Source organism: Carcharhinus amblyrhynchos, unplaced genomic scaffold (genome assembly GCF_965287045.1).
Source record: "Carcharhinus amblyrhynchos unplaced genomic scaffold, sCarAmb.v2.hapA chromosome_107, whole genome shotgun sequence".
Lineage (NCBI taxonomy): Eukaryota > Metazoa > Chordata > Chondrichthyes > Carcharhiniformes > Carcharhinidae > Carcharhinus > Carcharhinus amblyrhynchos.
Window position 1 is genome coordinate 218,939 of NW_027649847.1, and position 18,254 is coordinate 237,192.

The following is an 18,254-nucleotide window of genomic DNA, read 5'->3' on the forward strand; positions in this document are numbered from 1 at the left end:
AGCTTGGAACATTTTATATTTTAAGAACGCATTTGTAGTTTGGGACAGGCAGCTCTGACTTGACGCCAACGCAGTTAAGTTTAAATTTGTATTGATGCCTGACCCAAATCGAGTGAAGACTTTCTCACTTGCATTTTGCTGTTGTTGAAAATGATGAAAGCAATAGTGTTACCATCACTGAATCCCCCCCCACTGTCAACATCCTTAGGGTAACCAGAAACTCGACAAGGCTCACTACATAAATACAGTGGCTACAAGAGTAGATCAGAGGCTAGGAATCCTGCGGCAAGTAACTCATCTCCTGATTCCCCAAAATCTGTCCACCATATACAAGGCACAAGTCAGGAGTGTAATGGAGTACTGTCCACTGGCCTGGATGGGTCATAACTAGCACAGATGATGATGGTTGTGGTCGCTGGAAGCGAGTGTCCTAGGCTCAGCCATCTACAACTGTTTCATCAGTGTCTTCACTCCATCACGAAGTCAGAAGCAGGGATGTTGATTAACAGTATAATCAGACAACGGGAAATAGTATTTTATGAATGTGTTCATTTTTGAGGATCTAACTGGTACAATAGGTAAAGGGAATCCAGTAGATGTAGTATACTTGGATTTCCAAAAGGCATTCAAGAAGGTGCCACACAAAAGGTTAATTACAGGATAAGAGCTCATGGAGTTGGGTGGAATAGAGCAACAGGATTAAAGGATCAGTTCATGGACAGGAAGCAAAAAGCAGTGACAAATGGGATGTTTTCAAGTTGGTAGGCTGTGATTAGCGGAGTGTCGCACGGGTCAGTTCTGGGGCCTTAGCTATTTGGAATCTATGTTAATGACTTAGACACAGAGACCGAGAGTAATGTATCTGAGTTTGCTGATACAAAGCTAGGTGGGAATGGAAGCTGAGAGGAGGACATAAAGGGCTGCAAAGAAAATGGCAGGTGAAGTGAATGGGTAAGAAAGGGACAGATGGAGTATAATGTGGGAAAGTGAGAGGAATTAAGAATTTATTGATGGCCATGAAACCATTGTCAATTGTTGGAAAAATTCCATCTGGTTCACTAATGTCCGTTAGGGAAGGAAATCTGCCGTCCTTATCCTACGTGACCCCAGGCTCTCTGCAATGTGGTTGACTCTTAAATGCCCTGAGCTGAAGAGAAAATAGGGATGGGCAATAAGTGCTGGTCAAGTCAGCAGTGCCCCCATCCCATGAACGAATATTTTTTAAAAAATCACTTTGGCCGTAAGAATAGAGAAACAGAATATTTTCTAAAAAGAGTGAATCTGGTCATTACTGATGTACAGAGGGTCTTGCGTGTACTTGTATAAGGCACACAGGTACAGCAAGCACTTGGGAAAACAAATGACATGTCAGTCATTATTTCAAGGCATTGAAGTCCAAGAAGAAGGCTTCTGCGATTATACAAGGCTTTGGTGAGACCAGACCTGGAGTACTGTGTGCAATTTTGCTCTCCATTGTTAATTGTGTTAGCGGGAGAGTCTCTCAAAGAAACCACTCAACCCTCCGGGTTGGTCCTCATATCAAATGGTTTACTTCACTGGTTGGGAGATGCCGTCTAGTAAAGCCCAGTACACGCCTCTAATGAGCAAAGGACAAACATCCATTCTTATACATTTTCCAAACATCTACATGGCCCATCACACCGTATCCAATAATATTGACTATAGATTACATTATTCACATAACCAACGAAAAAGGCATTGCATAACGTGGGCTTGTGCATGATCAGCTCGTGGTCTCATGGAGACGACTCATGGTACCTCATCAATATTATCTTTTTTCTCCCATCTGGAGTCCTTGAGTTTACAATACTCCTTGTCCAGTGGGCCTCCTTATCAGCTTCTATGAATGTCCTCCCTAATCTTGTGTCTGGCTTCCATCTGAGACCTTGGACCATAGGCTGGTACCAGCCACCAGTATCTGTGGTCTATTATACACAAGCTTGTGATTAAGCCAGCTAATTGTGTTCAGGAATGTGGCTAACCCAGCTATTATCCATTTTGTATCGTTTTAATATTCTGAACTCCTGCTAACATGGTGGAGCTGATATGCGTGCCTTTTGTGATTGTATAGCAATAAATTCATACACATTCATTATATAATATCTAATCTTACAAAATAAATTGTTATACAGGCACCTAGACAATACTATTCCCTCTAAACCTATTCTTTAAATCTATCTTCAACAATTGTATCAACTGAGGCAACGGTTCATACATTTTGAGAGCATTGATTGAATGGTTAGTTGAGTACATGTAAAGAGGCACTTACTGACATGGGTGGAGTGGAGTCAAATGTTTCACTCTGTGAATAAATCTGTTCCAAGTACATACTAGCTCTGTTTTTGTTCCTTTGGCTATCAGCCATATCATAACCATATTTCAGGGAGGTTATACTTGCATTGGGGGTGGTACAGTGATAGTTCATTAGATTGGTCCCTGGGATGTGAGGGTTGCTGTTCTCTGGAGTTTAGAGGAATGAGAGGTGATATCATTGAAACAGTGAGAGGGTTTGACAGGGTGGATACAGCGAAATTGTTTCCATACAGTTGGCAACTTCTCAGATACTGTGCCTGCAACAAGACCTAGATAACATTCAGGTTTGGGCTGGGAAGTGGCAAGTAACATTTATGCCACAAAAATGCCAGCTCCAGTAAGACAAAATCTAACCTTGATATTCAGTCACATTATCATCGCTGAGTTGCCCAATCTCAACATCCTGGGGGTTACCATTGACCAGAAACTGAACTGGACCCAGCCATATAAATACTGTGCTACAAGAGCAAGTCAGAGGCTGGGAATCCTGTGGTGAGTAACTCACCACCTGACTCCCCAAAGCCTGTCCACCATCTACAAGGCACAAGTCAGGAGTGTGATGGGAATACTCCACACTTGCCTGGATGGGTGCAGCTCCAATAATAGTTGAACTTGACACCATCCCAGATAAAGCAGCCCGTTTGATTGGCGTCCCATCCACAAATATCCACTCCATCATCACCGCTCAGTAGCAGCCATGTGTACCATCTACAAGATGCACTGCAGGAACTCACCTGCAGCTCCTTAGACCGCACCTTCCAGACCAGTGACCTCTACCACCTGAAAGGAAGGGCAGCAGATGCATGGGGACACCACCAACTGCAAGCTCCTGTTGAGTCAGAGAACTTGGATTTGAGGTTGATTGTAGCTCTCGTGTGTAAACCGTGTAACCCTGCTGCTTTACTCTCTCTCAGATCCACGAAACAATCGAGACCATTAACCAGCTCAAAACACAGAGGGAGTTCATGCTAAGTTTTGCCAGGGATCCACAGGGCTTCATCAACGACTGGCTGCAGTCCCAGTGCCGTGATTTGAAGGTATGTATTCACTATCTGAAGCCATGTTCAACTCCTTTTTTGGCCTTGCATTCTTCCGATGCGACATCACCATGCACTATATTTCTGAGTGAGACTAGTTTGTGAAATAATTACTCCAGGCATGAGAGTTTTTGGGGGGTAATGTTCATTTCCCAAGCCACTTAGTTGTACAGGAAACATGATTTGGAGTTCCATAATTTCATACAAAAGGGATATATTGTGCTGAATGGGAATTGATAGCTGGATTTTGTATTTGACCCACGATAATGTGTTTCCAAATCTTATCTGTGTCTGTTAAGACTTTGGGTTTTTATTTTCCGTTATTAAAACACAGGCGTGCAGTTGTACCTTGGCACAGTATACAGAAAGCATAATTCAGTGTGCAGAATACTGAAGTGCAGCCTGACATAGAGGCACACACACAGCCACGTGCTCTGGTGAGAAAGATTGAGGATTGGGCCTACTCCTGTGGCAGTCCTACCTATGACTCCTGTTTCTCCTAGACATATCACTGTCTTTGCAAATAGCCATAGGTAGGTGGGTGCATGTATTCTTTTTGTATGGCGCCTGGGCACATTTGTTGAAGAATCTCAATTGCCCTGCCCAGTTGAAGGACAAGAGATCACAGCTTGTATTTGCAACACAGGACTAATTTCTGACCTCCCCGTCTGTTGCCCTTCAGTCTGCCATTGTAAACTGGTTATGCCTTTAACTTAATCATTTGTAACACACAGTCTGCCTTTCTGCTGAGTCATGCTGGTATTATCTGCATTGTTGTATTGGGCTGAGTAATCCTTCAGAAAGCAAGCCTTCAAGCATCCAGTTGAACCTCTCTCTAACTGAATTTGGTCGTTGTCCTGCAGGAATGACATTGTGTTGCCTTATTTTGAACTGCTGTACTTCACATTAATTCTAAAGAAGAGTCGTATTGGACTCAATGCTAACTCTTTCTCTCTCCACAGATGCTGCCAGACCTGCTGAGTTTTTCCAGCACTTTCTGTTTTTACTCTGCACTAATGCTCCTAACTGCCTTCTTTATTTAAACCAAAAAAAAACTGGGTTTTACTTTAATTCCCAAAAACTGAGTTCTTGCTTGGGGATGTATCCTGTTCTTATTACTGTCAATGGGCAAGCATTGGATGGAAACGTGCAGTTCAGTTTGTTTCTCTGGGCCACATACAAACCGCTCCAACTTGGATGCTAGTCAACCCATTTCATCACACAAAACAGTTGACAATATCAAGAAACTGATGCGTTTATATGAACTTCCTGTGACTGAGCGTTTAGTAGAGATGTCAACCTGTCTTGTGCAATTCCTGTGAACTTTACTGTTGCGTTTCTATGCCCACATTTGTGCTGGGTATTCCCCATGCAGACTTGTTTTGTACCCTCTTCATTCCTATGCCTCCAGTGCTGCCACTGGTGCCTGAATCTGGTTATATTGTGGGTGTTTTCCATTGCAGATGTGGATGTAGGAAGCTATAAAATGGTGAGGATACAATGTGTGACTTGAAAAGTGGGTGTGGAATTCCAGTTGCACACCACATTTGATGGTCAGAGGAATGTTTTGTGAATAGTTGACGTATCAGTGGCGCTGAGAAGAGGGGCCAGTGATGTTCTGGTGTTCAAGCTAACATTTATCCCTTAACTAACATGGCTTTAAAGAAAGAATTTGGTCACTTTCTTGTCACTGTTTTCAGTTTCTGCTGTGCGCAAACTGCTGCATTCGCTGACAATTTTTAACAAGGAGTGCATGTCAAAAGTAGTTAATTGGGCTGCAAGCACTTGGGGACGTTCTGAGGTCAGGAACGGCGCTAAATAATCTTCATTCACTTTTTACAACCGGTTTTACAGCTAACTGGAGGCAGAGAGCATGTGTTTTCACAGGGATGACGCAGCAAGAGTCTTGATTGTGAACTGCAGTAAGGGTATGTGAGTAACAGACCAAGGTCCAAATCCAGACCTTGACTGCAGTTTTTTTGCACCTCTGTAGGTGCAGCAGACCACGAACAACAGGGTTAGCTTTTCCCTAATTCAACTTAACATAGCCTCAAGCGTTTGTTTCTATGCACACTCTGCGTTAGGCTCACTGCAGTCATGTTCAAAGAAATTTGAAACTCGACTCAAATGGATTGAAATTTCAGTTCAGGAGGAAGTTGTTTTATCCCATTGTATCTGTGCTGGCTATCCAATCCCATGGCCTGCTCTTATCCTGTGACCTTTTGCTCTTTGACTATATTCCATGTTGATTCCACGTTCTGATCATTCTGCATATGAAATAGGATCCTTTTAACCTCCCCTTTATACTTGTACTCATCCTGAATTTATGCCGTAATTGAACCAGAGGAAACCATCTTTAAATTTACCACCCCAAACTATTTATTAAGTTCTGAAGATTACTATTTGCCCCTGCCTTTGGCCTTCTCTGCTCGCTGATAAGCGCACCTTTAGCTTTTCACACCTCTTTCCATAATTATTTCCCCTCATCCTCAGACATCTCTGTTACACTATTTGCATTGTTTTCATACCCCTTTCTGTAAAACTGCCCACCCACAGAGCTCTGACTTTAGCAACAGATTGATGATTTTGATTTGCTATTGTCACATGTATTGGGATACAGTGAAAAGTATTGTTTCTTGCATGCTATACCGACAAAGCATACCGTTCATAGAGTACATAGGGGAGAAGGAAAGGAGAGAGTGCAGAATGTAGTGTTAGTCGTAGCTAGGGTGTAGAGAAAGATCAACTTCATGTGAGGTAGGCCCATTCAAAAGTCTGACAGCAGCAGGAAGAAGCTGTTCTTGAGTCGGTCGGTACATGACCTCAGATTTTTGTATCTTTTTCCCGATGGAAGAAGGTGGAAGAGAGAATGTCCGGGGTGTGTGGGGTCCTTAATTATCCTGGCTGCTTTGCCGAGGCAGCGGGAAGTGTAGACAGAGTCAATGGATGGGAGGTTGGTTTGTGTGATGGATTGGGCTACGTTCACGACCTTTTGTAGTTCCTTGCAGTCTTGGGCAGAGCAGGAGCCCATACCAAGCTGTGATACAAGCAGAAAGAATGCTTTCTGTGGTGCATCTGTAAAAGTTGGTGAGAGTCGTAGCTGACATAGCAAATTACCTTCGTCTCCGTCTCCTTGCCTTTGTGTTCAGTAGCTTGTATATGAAATGGAGGGTTCCATTAGCCCTTTTGACTTTAAACATCTGCTTTTCTGATGAGGTTTATTTGTGACACAACTGCCCAGTTCCCCGTACCTTTTTGTTTTCTTTCCACTGTTTGATATGCCTCTTAATTTGGTATCATCAGCGGACCTTGATGATCTTTCTCTATCCATGGGTGGCAAGGAGGATGGCCTTAGATTACAGGAGGATATAAATGGGCTGGTCAGATGGACTGATCAGTGACAAATCAGTGAGATGATGCACTTGGGCAGAATAAACAAGACAAGGGAATACATGATGAATGGCAGAACCCTGGGAAACACTGAGGATCAGAGAGATCTTGGTGTGAATGTATACTGGTCCCTTGGGGTAGCAGGACAAGTGGATAAAGTGGTCAAGAAGGCATTTAGTATACTTGCATTTGTTAGCTGAAGCAGAGAGTTTAAGAGCAGGGAGGGTATACTGGAACTGTATAAAATGTTGGTTAGGCCACAATTACAGTACAGTGTGCAGTCCTGGAATCCATATTATAGGAGGGAGGTGATAGCACTGGAAAGGGTGCAGAGGAGATTTATCAGGGTGTTTCCTGGGCTGGGGAGTTTTAGTTATGAGGAGAGATTGGATAGACTGGGGTTGCTTTCCTTGGAGCAGAGGAAACTGAGGGAGGTGTGATTAAGATGGAGAAAATGAGGGGGATAGATAGACAGGAAGAAACCTTTCCTCTTGGTGGAGGGGGCATAGATGGGGGTTTAGAGGGGATGTGAGGAAAAACCTTTTCACCCAGAGGGTGATGGGAGTCTGGAACTCACTGCCTGAAAGACCCTCAACATTTAAGAAGTACTTAGATGTGCACTTGCGATCGCCAAGGCTATGGGCCAAGTACTGCAAAATGGGCTTAGAATAGTTACGTGGTTTGACCAGCGCAGACGTGATGGGCCAAAGGGACTTTTTCTGTGGTTTATATCTCTGACTATGACTGTATGCAAATTATTAATTTGTGTTGACAGAGAAAACACAAATCACTGCTGTTCAACCCAGTTTTCTTGGTTTAAAAATGTGTAAATGGACTTTGTTTCAATAGAAATGGAATCCTTTCCTTTTGCCGAACTCGATGCGCAAAGCAAAAGTAAAACTGCCTCAAATTGCCGTGGCCAGGACTGGTATTGTTCTGGACTTGTACTGGCTGGTGCAAGAGGCAGACACAATTCATTGGCACCTGTTTAACTAATTCAGCTGGGAAACTTCTGAATGCAAACTAGATTTGAGCATTTAACCTCCGATATCAGTTGGCTGCAACTGCATATCTTGCTCTTTAAAAGCATGATGAATTGTTCTTTACTGCCCACATTCATGCAGTCTCTTTCGGGTGATACAGAAATGCATTCAAGCTATGCACTCTGCAGCTAAATTCAGGGCACAAGCAGCAACTGCATGGCACTCTGGTCAGAAGGCCCATACAGGCCAACAATACCACAAGTGCATTGGTGGCCTGTGTGATTGAGCTCCCCAGTCCCCTGTAGCTGGAATACAGGGGTGGCCTGCGATGTCAGAGGTGTGGTTGTGACCACCTGCAGTGGCCTGCTTATATTTGCCAGTGCCAAGGGTAGTTGTCAGTGGCACTGCAACTGAAATGGAGCGTCAGATGGCACAGCCTCTGATAGTTCTGCCACACTGGGTCTGTTTGTCCCTGCATTTTAATAGTGTACAGCCTTCTGCACTGCCACTCTGTGGCCAGCAGTAGAACTGTGGCTGGTATCCACCAGACTGTGTAAAAGAAAGCGCTGTTGGACTAACAGGTCATGAATTCAAATCCCAGTGTGGCAAGCTGTGGCATTTAAACGGCAGTCCAATCGTTTGTGGACTAGTACCAGGAAGGAAAAAAAATGCGCACAAGCAAACTGCTGCATTGTTTTAAAAATGTTAACTGGTCTGGCCTGCACGTGACTCAGCCTCGCACAACATTCTTCGTGCTTCAGCAAGCCACTCCAATTTCTGAGTGCTCACTGTTCAAAGGCCAAACTGCATCCCATGGCCAAATTTGTTTTGGAAACTCTCGATACAGTTAAACACCTGTAAACCAACACAGCATCCTGAAAAAGAACAGAAAAACAAGTGTAACTTGGCTCTTATGGATTATTCTTTTACAACACCTATCTTGTAGAACATGATTTGGTCTCAAATCTTCGAATGTGGCAAGAATAAGAGACCTGTCTTTATGGTACAAATCTGTTGTGTTCAACTTGAGTAGTGCAGCAGGGACTGATGGGCCACTCCTGTTTCTCTGTTCCAAAGTGCGTATCTATTATAAGACAATAAATCATGGGCCTGGCTACCTTACTAACAACACACTTGTATCTACCCTCACATGTCACGTGCTTTCTGCATTACTCCCCAAATCAACTGAGCATTTGCTCATCTTTTTGCAGCCACTTTACATTGCAATATTCGCTTTTTGCACTTGTTCTACAGCATGAAGTGGCAGAAAGGTGGCACTCAGCTGGATCTCCAATCCTGTGTGTTTCTGTGATGCGCTAATGAAATGCAAAGTGCAATTGCCAACAAGCCTCCCCCCTCCAAACGTTTTGATAGCGAGTGAACTTGGCTCCCCTAGTGACTCACATAGAACCTTGGCAACCTTCGACACCATTTATTTTTAAGTTACATCTGTCTATTCCAGTCACTTGTTTGATATTTTGTATTTGTAGTCTATGACTGATGTGGTAGGAAACCCGGAGGAGGAGCGCAGAGCAGAGTTCTACTTCCAGCCCTGGGCTCAAGAAGCTGTCTGCAGATACTTCTATTCTAAGGTAAGAATGTGATTAGACTCAGCCATCACTGGGTGAAGGCTTTGTTTTAATTCACAGTACTTGAACTAAGGACTTGGTAGCACTGTTGAGTTTGAATATTTTCCATTCTTCCTCAAACCTGAGTTCAGATTTGCATGGTGCTGATGAGCTGTATGTCAGTCAGACCTGAAATACACCCCCACCCATGTGCAATTGAGTTTGGGCCAGTGTCAATGCTCTTCCTCATCAATGCAGGCCCATAGCATAGGGTTGGATGCAAACTGGCAGTCATGCTCAGAGACAAGAAACGTGGCCGGTTTGTACGCTTGCAATTTTTTTTTTAAAAGACATTTTTTGAAGTTGTGATGACGTAAAAGTGGGCAGGTCTATTTGAAGTAACTCAGTCGTAAGTGTAAGTTGTTGGCCCTTGCACAAGCAAGCATTCAGTGGTGTTCCCTTTCTGTCTTTGTGCTGGTTTCTTAAGTAACCTCCAGCACAATTGTTATAAAATTGTGCCATGATGTACAGATGCCAGCATTGGACTGAGTGGGCACAGTAAGAAATCTCACAGCACCGGGTTAAAGGCCAACAGATTTATTTGGAATCATGAGCTTTCAGAGCGCTGCTCCTTTTCCACTCACCTGATGAAGGGGCAGCACTCTGAAAGCACTGAGAGATCAAATGATCTTTAGTGAGAAGTTCACTCCTCTCCGTGCAGGATGCTACAACTGTTACTGGAGATGCCCAGCACTGTGGTTAACACTGCTGCCTCACAGCATCAGGGACCTGGGTTCGATTCCTGGATTGGGTCACTGTCTGTGTGGAATCTGCACACTCTCCCCGTGTCTGCATGGGTTTCCTCCGGGTGCCTCCCACAGTCCGAAAGATGTGCTGGTTAGATGCTAAATTCTGCCTCGGTGTACCCGAACAGGAGTGGGCCGACTAGGGGATTTTCACAGTAACTTAATTGCAGTGTTAATGTAAGCCTACTTGTGACTAATAATAAACTTTAAATCCATCTGTCCAAGCAGCCAATCACATCAAATGCTTTCACAGACAAGCAAAAAGCAGCCAATCACATCAAAAGATTTCACAGACAGACAAGCAGGAAGCAAAAGCCTTTCCCATACAACCTTTTTGCTTCGAGCAAATTAAACATTGGGGCAGACACATGGGTTGAAGGTAGAAATTAAAATTTCTGTAAAAAAAAACCTTCTTTTGAAAATTAGCTTTAAAAATCTGGAATGAATTATTTGATAGCACACCGCGATTATGAATGTATTTTCCAGGCTTGTTCTGTTTGTCAAAATCACCCACTGTTTAAAAATCCAAATCCACCTGATTGGACAGTATTGTGCTCGGAAGTTGAAATTCTCATTGATTCCAGTGGTTGCCGGCTCTGGCAAAATCCTGAGTGAGAGCACTGCAACTTTAGGATTTCCATGCCAATTTGTGTGTGCCTGACATCTTGAAGCTTCAAAGGGATAATGTTGCAAATGCTAGCAGTTCAGGGCACTTCAAAATAGCCAATTCAGTACCTTTGAGGTGTGGCTGTTTAAGTATGCAAGGCTGCATAATCTGTGAATATTAAATAAGCAGTTAATTGCTTGGCCAGTGTTGGTTGAGAGCTAAGTGTTGACCAGGGTGCCAGGAGTCCTCACTGTTTCACTAAATCCTTGGGCCTCTTGTTTCGAATCTTGCCATGATGTGGATATGCCGGCGTTGGACTCGAATCTTGCCCCCAGCCATGCAGCACTCCCTCAGCCCTGCACTAAGTTGTCGTTTTGGATTGTGTTCAAGGCCTGGAGTGAGGTTTGAAATCTGCCTCAGGCAATAGTGATGGGAATGGAACCAAATTAAGGGCTTCAAAGGTCAGACTGACGAGGCATTGAGCAATTGGGACAGATGCAGGACAGGGCAGGACTTACTCAGTTAATGGTAGGGTGTTGGGGAGAGTTACAGAACAAAGAGATCTAGGGGTACAGGTTCATAGCTCCTTGAAAGTGGAGTCATAGGTGGACAGAGTGGTAAAGAAGACATTCGGCATGCTTGGTTTCAATGGTCAGGACGTGGAATACAGGAGTTGGGATGATTTGATGAAGTTGTACAAAACATTGGTAAGGCCACACTTGGAATACTGTACAGTTCTGGTCACCCTATTATAGAAAGTATATTATTAAACTAGAAAGAGTGCAGAAAAGATTTACTAGGATGCTACTGGGACTTGATGGTTTGAGTTATAAGGAGAGGCTGGATAGACTGGGACTTATTTTTTCTCTGGAGCGTAGGAGGCTGAGGGATGATCTTCCAGTGATTTATAAAATAATGAGGGGTACAGATCAGCTAGATAGTCAATATCTTTTCCCAAAGGTAGGGGAGTCTAAAACTAGAGGGCATAGGCTTAAGGTGAGAGGGGAGAGATACAAAAGCTTCCAGAGGGGCAATTTTTTCACAGAGGGTGGTGAGTGTCTGGAATGAGCTGCCAGAGGTAGTAGTAGAGGCAGGTACAATTTTGTCTTTTAAAAGGCATTTAGATAGTTACAGGGGTAAGATGGGTATAGAGGGATATGGGCCAAATGTGGGCAACTGGGATTAGCTTAGTGGTTTTAAAAAAAAAGGGTGGCATGGACAAGTTGGGTGGAAGGACCTGTTTCTATGCTGTAAACCCCTAGGACTCTATGCAGTATGGGGTGACATGTCAATTTTACTGAAGATATGTCCATAAGTATAAGCTTCATTGCTCTATCCTGTACATCCATTTAACTGAGTTGTCTCTGATAACAGTTATGGCCTTTAATTAAAGTAATGCTTATTTATTAGTCACAAGTAAGGGTTACATTATCACTGTAATGAAGTTACTGTGAAACTCCTCCAGTCATGACACTCCGGCACCTGTTCGGGACAATGCACTCTAACCAGCACATCTTTCAGACTGTGGGAGGAAACCCACGCAGACATGGGGATAATGTGCAAACTCCACACAGACAGTGACCCAAGCCAGGAATCAAACCCAGGTCTCTGGAGCTGTAAAGCAGCAGTGCTAACAACTGTACCACCATGCTGCCTGTGTCATGAGATCAATTTTCCAACTACTCCATTTCTGATTGTGACAATGTGGTTAGCTTCCACATTGCTGTTTCTGTTCTCTGGAGTTAACTAAAAAATAAACTGCAACCAGACTTCCAGCACAGACTTTGAAGTTAATTTATTAGAAGGATTTTTGTTTAAACTGTTGGAAACTGTAGCTTTGAAACATCCACCACACCAGGAGCAGCTGACTATCAGTTGTATAGGAACTGGTTGGTTGGCTGCAAATATGGTGTTCCTCTTTGCCTGCAGAAGAAGGCAAATCTATAGTTTCATCTTTTTGTTTAAAAACAGCTAAGGTACATTAGCCACTGTATGATTAAGGTTCCCTAGAGCTCTAGGTGTGACATTGCATTTAAATAACTTGTGGGCCCAACTGATGGAAGATCTCTGCTTGTGCTCTGCAAATTATTCTTCCTCCAGTGCGCCTTGCCCAGACAGACATTGTCCGTTTTGATAGTAGGGCCTCATTCGGGTCAGAATGGGAGGCTGGATGTAGCAACTTAACTGGGCCCCTCTCTCATAATCCCTACAGTGCAGAAGGAGGCCATTCAGCCCATCGAGTCTGCACCGACCACAATCCCACCCAGGCCCCATCCCCATAACCGCATATATTGACCCCGCTAATCCCCCTGACACTCGGGTCAATTTAACATGGCCAGTCAACTTAATCCACACATCTTTGGACATGAAGGGACGATTTAGCACAGCCAGTCCACCTAACCTGCACATCTTTGGACTGTGGAAGGAAACCGGAGCACCCGGAGGAAACCCACGCAGACACAGGGAAAATGTGCAAACTCCACACAGACACCCGATGCTGGAATAGAACCTGGCTCCCTGGTGCTGTGAGGCAGCAGTGCTAACCACTGTGCCACCGAGCTGCCCTGGCTCTGGGGTTAAAGGTGGTGAGTTGAGGACAGGGTGATAGCTTTAATGGTGCACCTTTTACTACTCTTTGTCCAAAAGCAACAAAGAGGAACCTAACTTTGGCGTCCCTCAGCCATCTCACACTTCCCAGTTCAATTCAGATATGCCAGTTGGCATCTTCTGTATGTGATCTTAAATGGGCCAACCTTTGGGCTGCTCTACTGCTCACCAAGGAGGCCCGAGAGAATGTTGTGACAGGCAGTGCTTTATTGCCTGCTGATTCTGCCGGAGCCCTCAAAATGCACCCTCAGATTTTGTGTCGCTCTCAAGCTGGATTAGCAACTGATTTTCTCCTTTCTCATTTGTTTCAGGTGCAGCAGAGACGACAGGAGCTTGAGCAAGCTCTGGGCATCCGTAACACATAAGAGATCTGTGTGGCCTCGTCCCATGAGTGGCAACAGGTTGACACGAGATGTCTGGGTTCAAGGTTGAACGCAGTTTTATAAGTGCACAAAGATTTCCGTTACAGTATACAAGCTGTAAAACTACATGCATCACTTGCACAAAATAAATCACCGCATAGCCCTTGTACTCCTGAAGTGTTCTTTGCTACCTTTTAGTACAACTGACACGTTCCCTTTATAAAACAGCATAGGATTAGAAAATAAAGTTAGCGTATGTTGGCATTTGGGGAAGTATAAGCCACAAGTGGTGACCTCAGTAACTGTGTAAAATGATATATAAATGACCTAGTTGTACTATTAATAGTGACACATTAGCAAACTAGATCTGACATTTAATGTTACACTTGCTTACTTTGCTGCATTCTTCTTTATTTGTAAGTGGCTTTATGTTGGAAGTGGCTAAGTATTTTGACCACAAACTGTGATTCCAGCTCCATCCTTCAATACATGCTTCTTTTTAGCGATGGAGTGTTCCTTGATTCCATGAGCCGTGGTATACTTGCAGCAGTATTGGGGCCTGCGTGAATGTGGGTGAGAGCTCCTTTACCCCTTCATGTCAGGACTGAATTATGCCACTTTGCCAACTGTTAGGGGGCCATGTTAGGTTGCAGCATTTAAAAAAAAACCCAAAAAATCGCTAGCTTGCAAGTAACATAGACTTATTAATTCCTTGACCTCCGATGCATTCTTCCTTTGTCTTGTTTCTTCTTAAAGCTGATTCTTATTTAGACTGAAAAGATTTCTTTCCTTGTTTCATTTTCTCTGGTTTGAGTTTCATCTTGTTAGTATTTGACAGCTAAGAAGTTACACGAGTTTAAAAAGAGTTTTACTCTCAAATTAATGAATGACTTTTTTTTAAAAAATCACTCCAGTGCTGCTTTATATAACTGGGTTGAATGTATTTTGCGTTCCTTCTTTATTCCTCCTGACTCCTATTAGAAGTTTCAAGGCCAGAAATGAAGGGATAATTTTGTCTGGCTTTAGACGAGCGAACTGTTATGTGCAATTCCAACCTAAAGGTGGAAATCTGCCTATAGTTGCTTTATCTGATGCATTGGTAAAGGTTATTGCATTTGTTCCCTTGTTCATGTATCGTTCGGTTCTTTAACTTTAAAGATTTGTGTGTGCTGTACCCTAAACATCACTCTTGTACTTTTGCATTAGTCTTAATCGAACAATTCTGCTGAATTGTCATAATAACTGGTGATGTTGGGGAGCTTTTCAGAACGCACTCCAATCTTGATCAAGGCACTAAAATGGTCAGTCAATTTTTTGTCCTTGCCATGTAACCTTTTACCTCTGTGAACATGTGTGTAAATCCATGTAGCAGTGATTACAACCCAGTCCAATAGTTGTACAGGCGGCAGCAGTTGGACTCTGTTTTGGAAGAACGTGGATTCATAGGAGTCAGTATTTTGTAGTGATTTAAAGGTTAATTAGTTTGAAATAGTGAAGGGGTGACAAACTGATACACAACCATTTGTTGGTCTTTGCAGCAACATTGTAGCAGCTTCTGTTGATAACGTGATCCCTCTCATGTGAACCGCATTATTAGCCAAGTCGAACTTTGTAACATTAAACTAAATTTCTTCACTTGAGCCCATTGTAACTCAATTCTACCATTCAACTTGGAAAGAGTTGAAGCCCCATTTCAAAGTGGGAAAAGCCAATTTCCCCAGCTCGATACTCGATCACAAGGATAAATTCTACCAATCCCCATAGTTTGAACAAACGGATTTATATGCTTCGGTATTCAACAATTGATCGTGCACTATATACCTTAGTGGCCAACACTCGTAATGCCTTTTTGTAGCTGCCTAGCATCTTGTCACTCTATCCAGCTCTCGGTTAGAACAACCGGTTGAGTGTGGTACTGAGGTGAATGGTTGCAGGAGGGGGCTAACTAAAATTGTTGTAAATTTAAAAAGTGTGATTAGTGCAGCTAAATAGGATTTCCTATTTTCCCATGACACTCGATGCATCCCATTTCCCATGACACCCAATGTATTATTTCTGCACCATAAACTGAAAAGTCCCACAACATTTTTAAATCCGTCTTTGATCTGGCAGCCATCTTAGCATTTATTTTAGAATCTGTATTCCTCCCCCCACCCAGAGACAATCTTTTTGCTTAAAATGTCCTCTACACCTCAGTTGTTAGTGTACCCTATGATCTACTTAAACCATGCAGGAACAGAAAACTCCCAAGTTCACTTGGTCATTTGCTCTGAGTTGGCTCACTTTGAGCTGGAGTAGGATTGGGGCCCCCAGCAATTGGCCTCAGTGCCCCCTAGCTGGAGGGTGAAAAGCATCAGCCAGATCTCCTGATCACCTGGTCAGGAGAGTGCTCAAGTGTGGATGTCCACCCCAATCTCATGGTTCTCCATTGTTGTTTACCACAGTGTTCAATATCTAAGCTTCCAGGTGGATTGTTGCTTTGAGCAGGGTTGGGGGAGATTGGCAAGCCCCATCAAACCATTGCCGTGGGGGGTGGGTGCAGATCATCCATAATGTCATTGGGTTGAATATGGAAGTGATATCAAATGGCTTCCTCCACCAGTAACTGGACCTGTCACCCAAATATCAGTTACGTTTCCAATGACACTGCTATTAAGCCACATATTGAAGTGGTCACCGTGTATTTAATGGCCATGTGACCCCAATCTCTGGCCTATTTTATTCCTGATCTCCCAAACGTAGGAGAAGCAATCTGAAAGTAATCGGGTTTCAAACTCTTGCCTTCTCTTTCCAAGAATGGTATGCCTGTGGTTAGGATGGGAGTAGTCACTAACAGAAGCTGTATTTAGACAGTTGAACCTCTGCAGTTATTGCTGCAATAAACTGTATTTTTACTGAGTAGTATTTTGAGGGACCAGACTTTTGTACTGTACGCTTGTATGTGTCACTCAGTTTTAATAAAACCTTCAATACAGATTGTTGCTGTCTGATTTACTGGAGTGTACATCTGCATTTAATGCTAAATGGGAGGGGGGTGGGGTGCGCGTGGCTGGGGGTGCGTGGCATTGTGAGGCTGTTTTGCAAATTCATTCAATTAAACAAAAACCTAAGCTGCAGCTTCAAGTGTTGAAGTGGTTTGCAGTAAGTTATCCAGTTACAATCGGATAGCTTATGGGAAATTGCAGGAAGTTCCACTGTCGCTGGGTTATTCCAGCAGTGTTTTGGGTTTATCCCTTTTTGTCCTGTGTTGACAGATTGCCCACTAACTTGTATGTAAGGGATATTCATTGTTTAGTCATGAGAAATGAACTGAATTGGTACGAGTGAGAAGCTTAAAAGTGTGCTATTTCTTTTGGCAATGATGGTTATAAATTTGTTGAAATCAAATTGGCAATTTATTCTGTTTGCTGCCAGTAACTGGTAAATCCAGTTCTGGCCCCTCAGCTGCGGTAGAACAGCAAGCCATAGAATATACCCATTGGGTGTGGCTAGGTGTAATTAATGAGGTATTTTGGACCTTGTTGACAAAGCACAGAGGTTTTCCTCTTTTGCCATCCCAACCTTGTCCAAGCAATCTGGGCTTTCAGCATACGCAGGGGTACAAATCCAATATTTTACTCTTAGCAACTTAAGCTATCGACATTTCAGGGTTCCCTTATTGCAAAAGCATCAATTCACCAAACATGCCTTCACCTTATGCCTGACACACACTCCTCAGCTCTGATGAAGGGGCATCCACTCGAAACGTTGGCTCTGTTCTCTGTCCACAGATGCTGTCAGACCTGCTGAGATTTTCCAGCATTTTTTTGTTCAAGCTTTGATGAAGGGTCATTCAGACTCAATGTTGGCTCTATTCTCTCTCCATAGATGCTGTCAGACCTGCTGAGATTTTCCAGCATTTTCTGTTATTGTTTTGGATTCCAGCATCTGCAGTATTTTGCATATGTCTTGGTCTTTGATTCCTACTGGCTTCCAAAGGACTAGCTGGACTGCACTTGGTGAAAACTGGATGTTGTTGAGCATCTTTAATATACAAATAAATGTTTAATATTGTACTCCCCATCATCAAACATGCAGCCAGCATTAAAAATGGAAATCTAAATATTGTGACTTAAAATATGGTTCTTGTAGTACTTGCAAGCTTTTATTCAAAATCTAGCGCATTTGCCCTTGAAGTGTTCAGTTGGGTAAATCAGTGAGACCAAAATGAGTTCAAATCAATGGGCTTCAACGTGGAGAACATTTGCTTTGGGTGTTGTAATTGAATGGCACTGTGATCCTGCCATTGCCACTGTGCTACGGATTCTGCAAAAGGCGCACGCAAAGCCCTGCAAGCAGGAATGGGCGTCAATAACCAATTTATGGTTGACCGGACCAATGGAAGGCTGTTTTGCTCTTCAGCGCTATCGTGCAATCTTTATTCTCCACTTGAGCAGGTGGATGGGGTCTTGGTTTAACCTCTCACTGAAAGAACGACGAGGGAAAGGGAACTGGGGTAGGAGCAACAATGCTTGCATTAACATGTTTGAGAGTCTGGCTGCATGAGACAGTTACAATGAT

The 18,254-nt window shown here is 43.4% G+C and overlaps 1 protein-coding gene across 1 annotated transcript in view; it reads left to right on the top strand.

Annotated features, from left to right (window-relative positions):
- smarcd1 (SWI/SNF related BAF chromatin remodeling complex subunit D1) overlaps positions 1-16,670 on the top strand; it is a 46,400-nt gene extending 29,730 nt beyond the window's left edge. The window contains exons 11-13 of the mRNA XM_080182978.1: positions 3,249-3,371; positions 9,235-9,336; positions 13,644-16,670. Coding sequence (XP_080039104.1) covers positions 3,249-3,371; positions 9,235-9,336; positions 13,644-13,697 — 279 coding nt within the window. The 3' untranslated portion in view covers positions 13,698-16,670. The remainder of the gene's footprint in view (positions 1-3,248; positions 3,372-9,234; positions 9,337-13,643) is intronic.
- Positions 16,671-18,254: the final 1,584 nt, after the last annotated feature.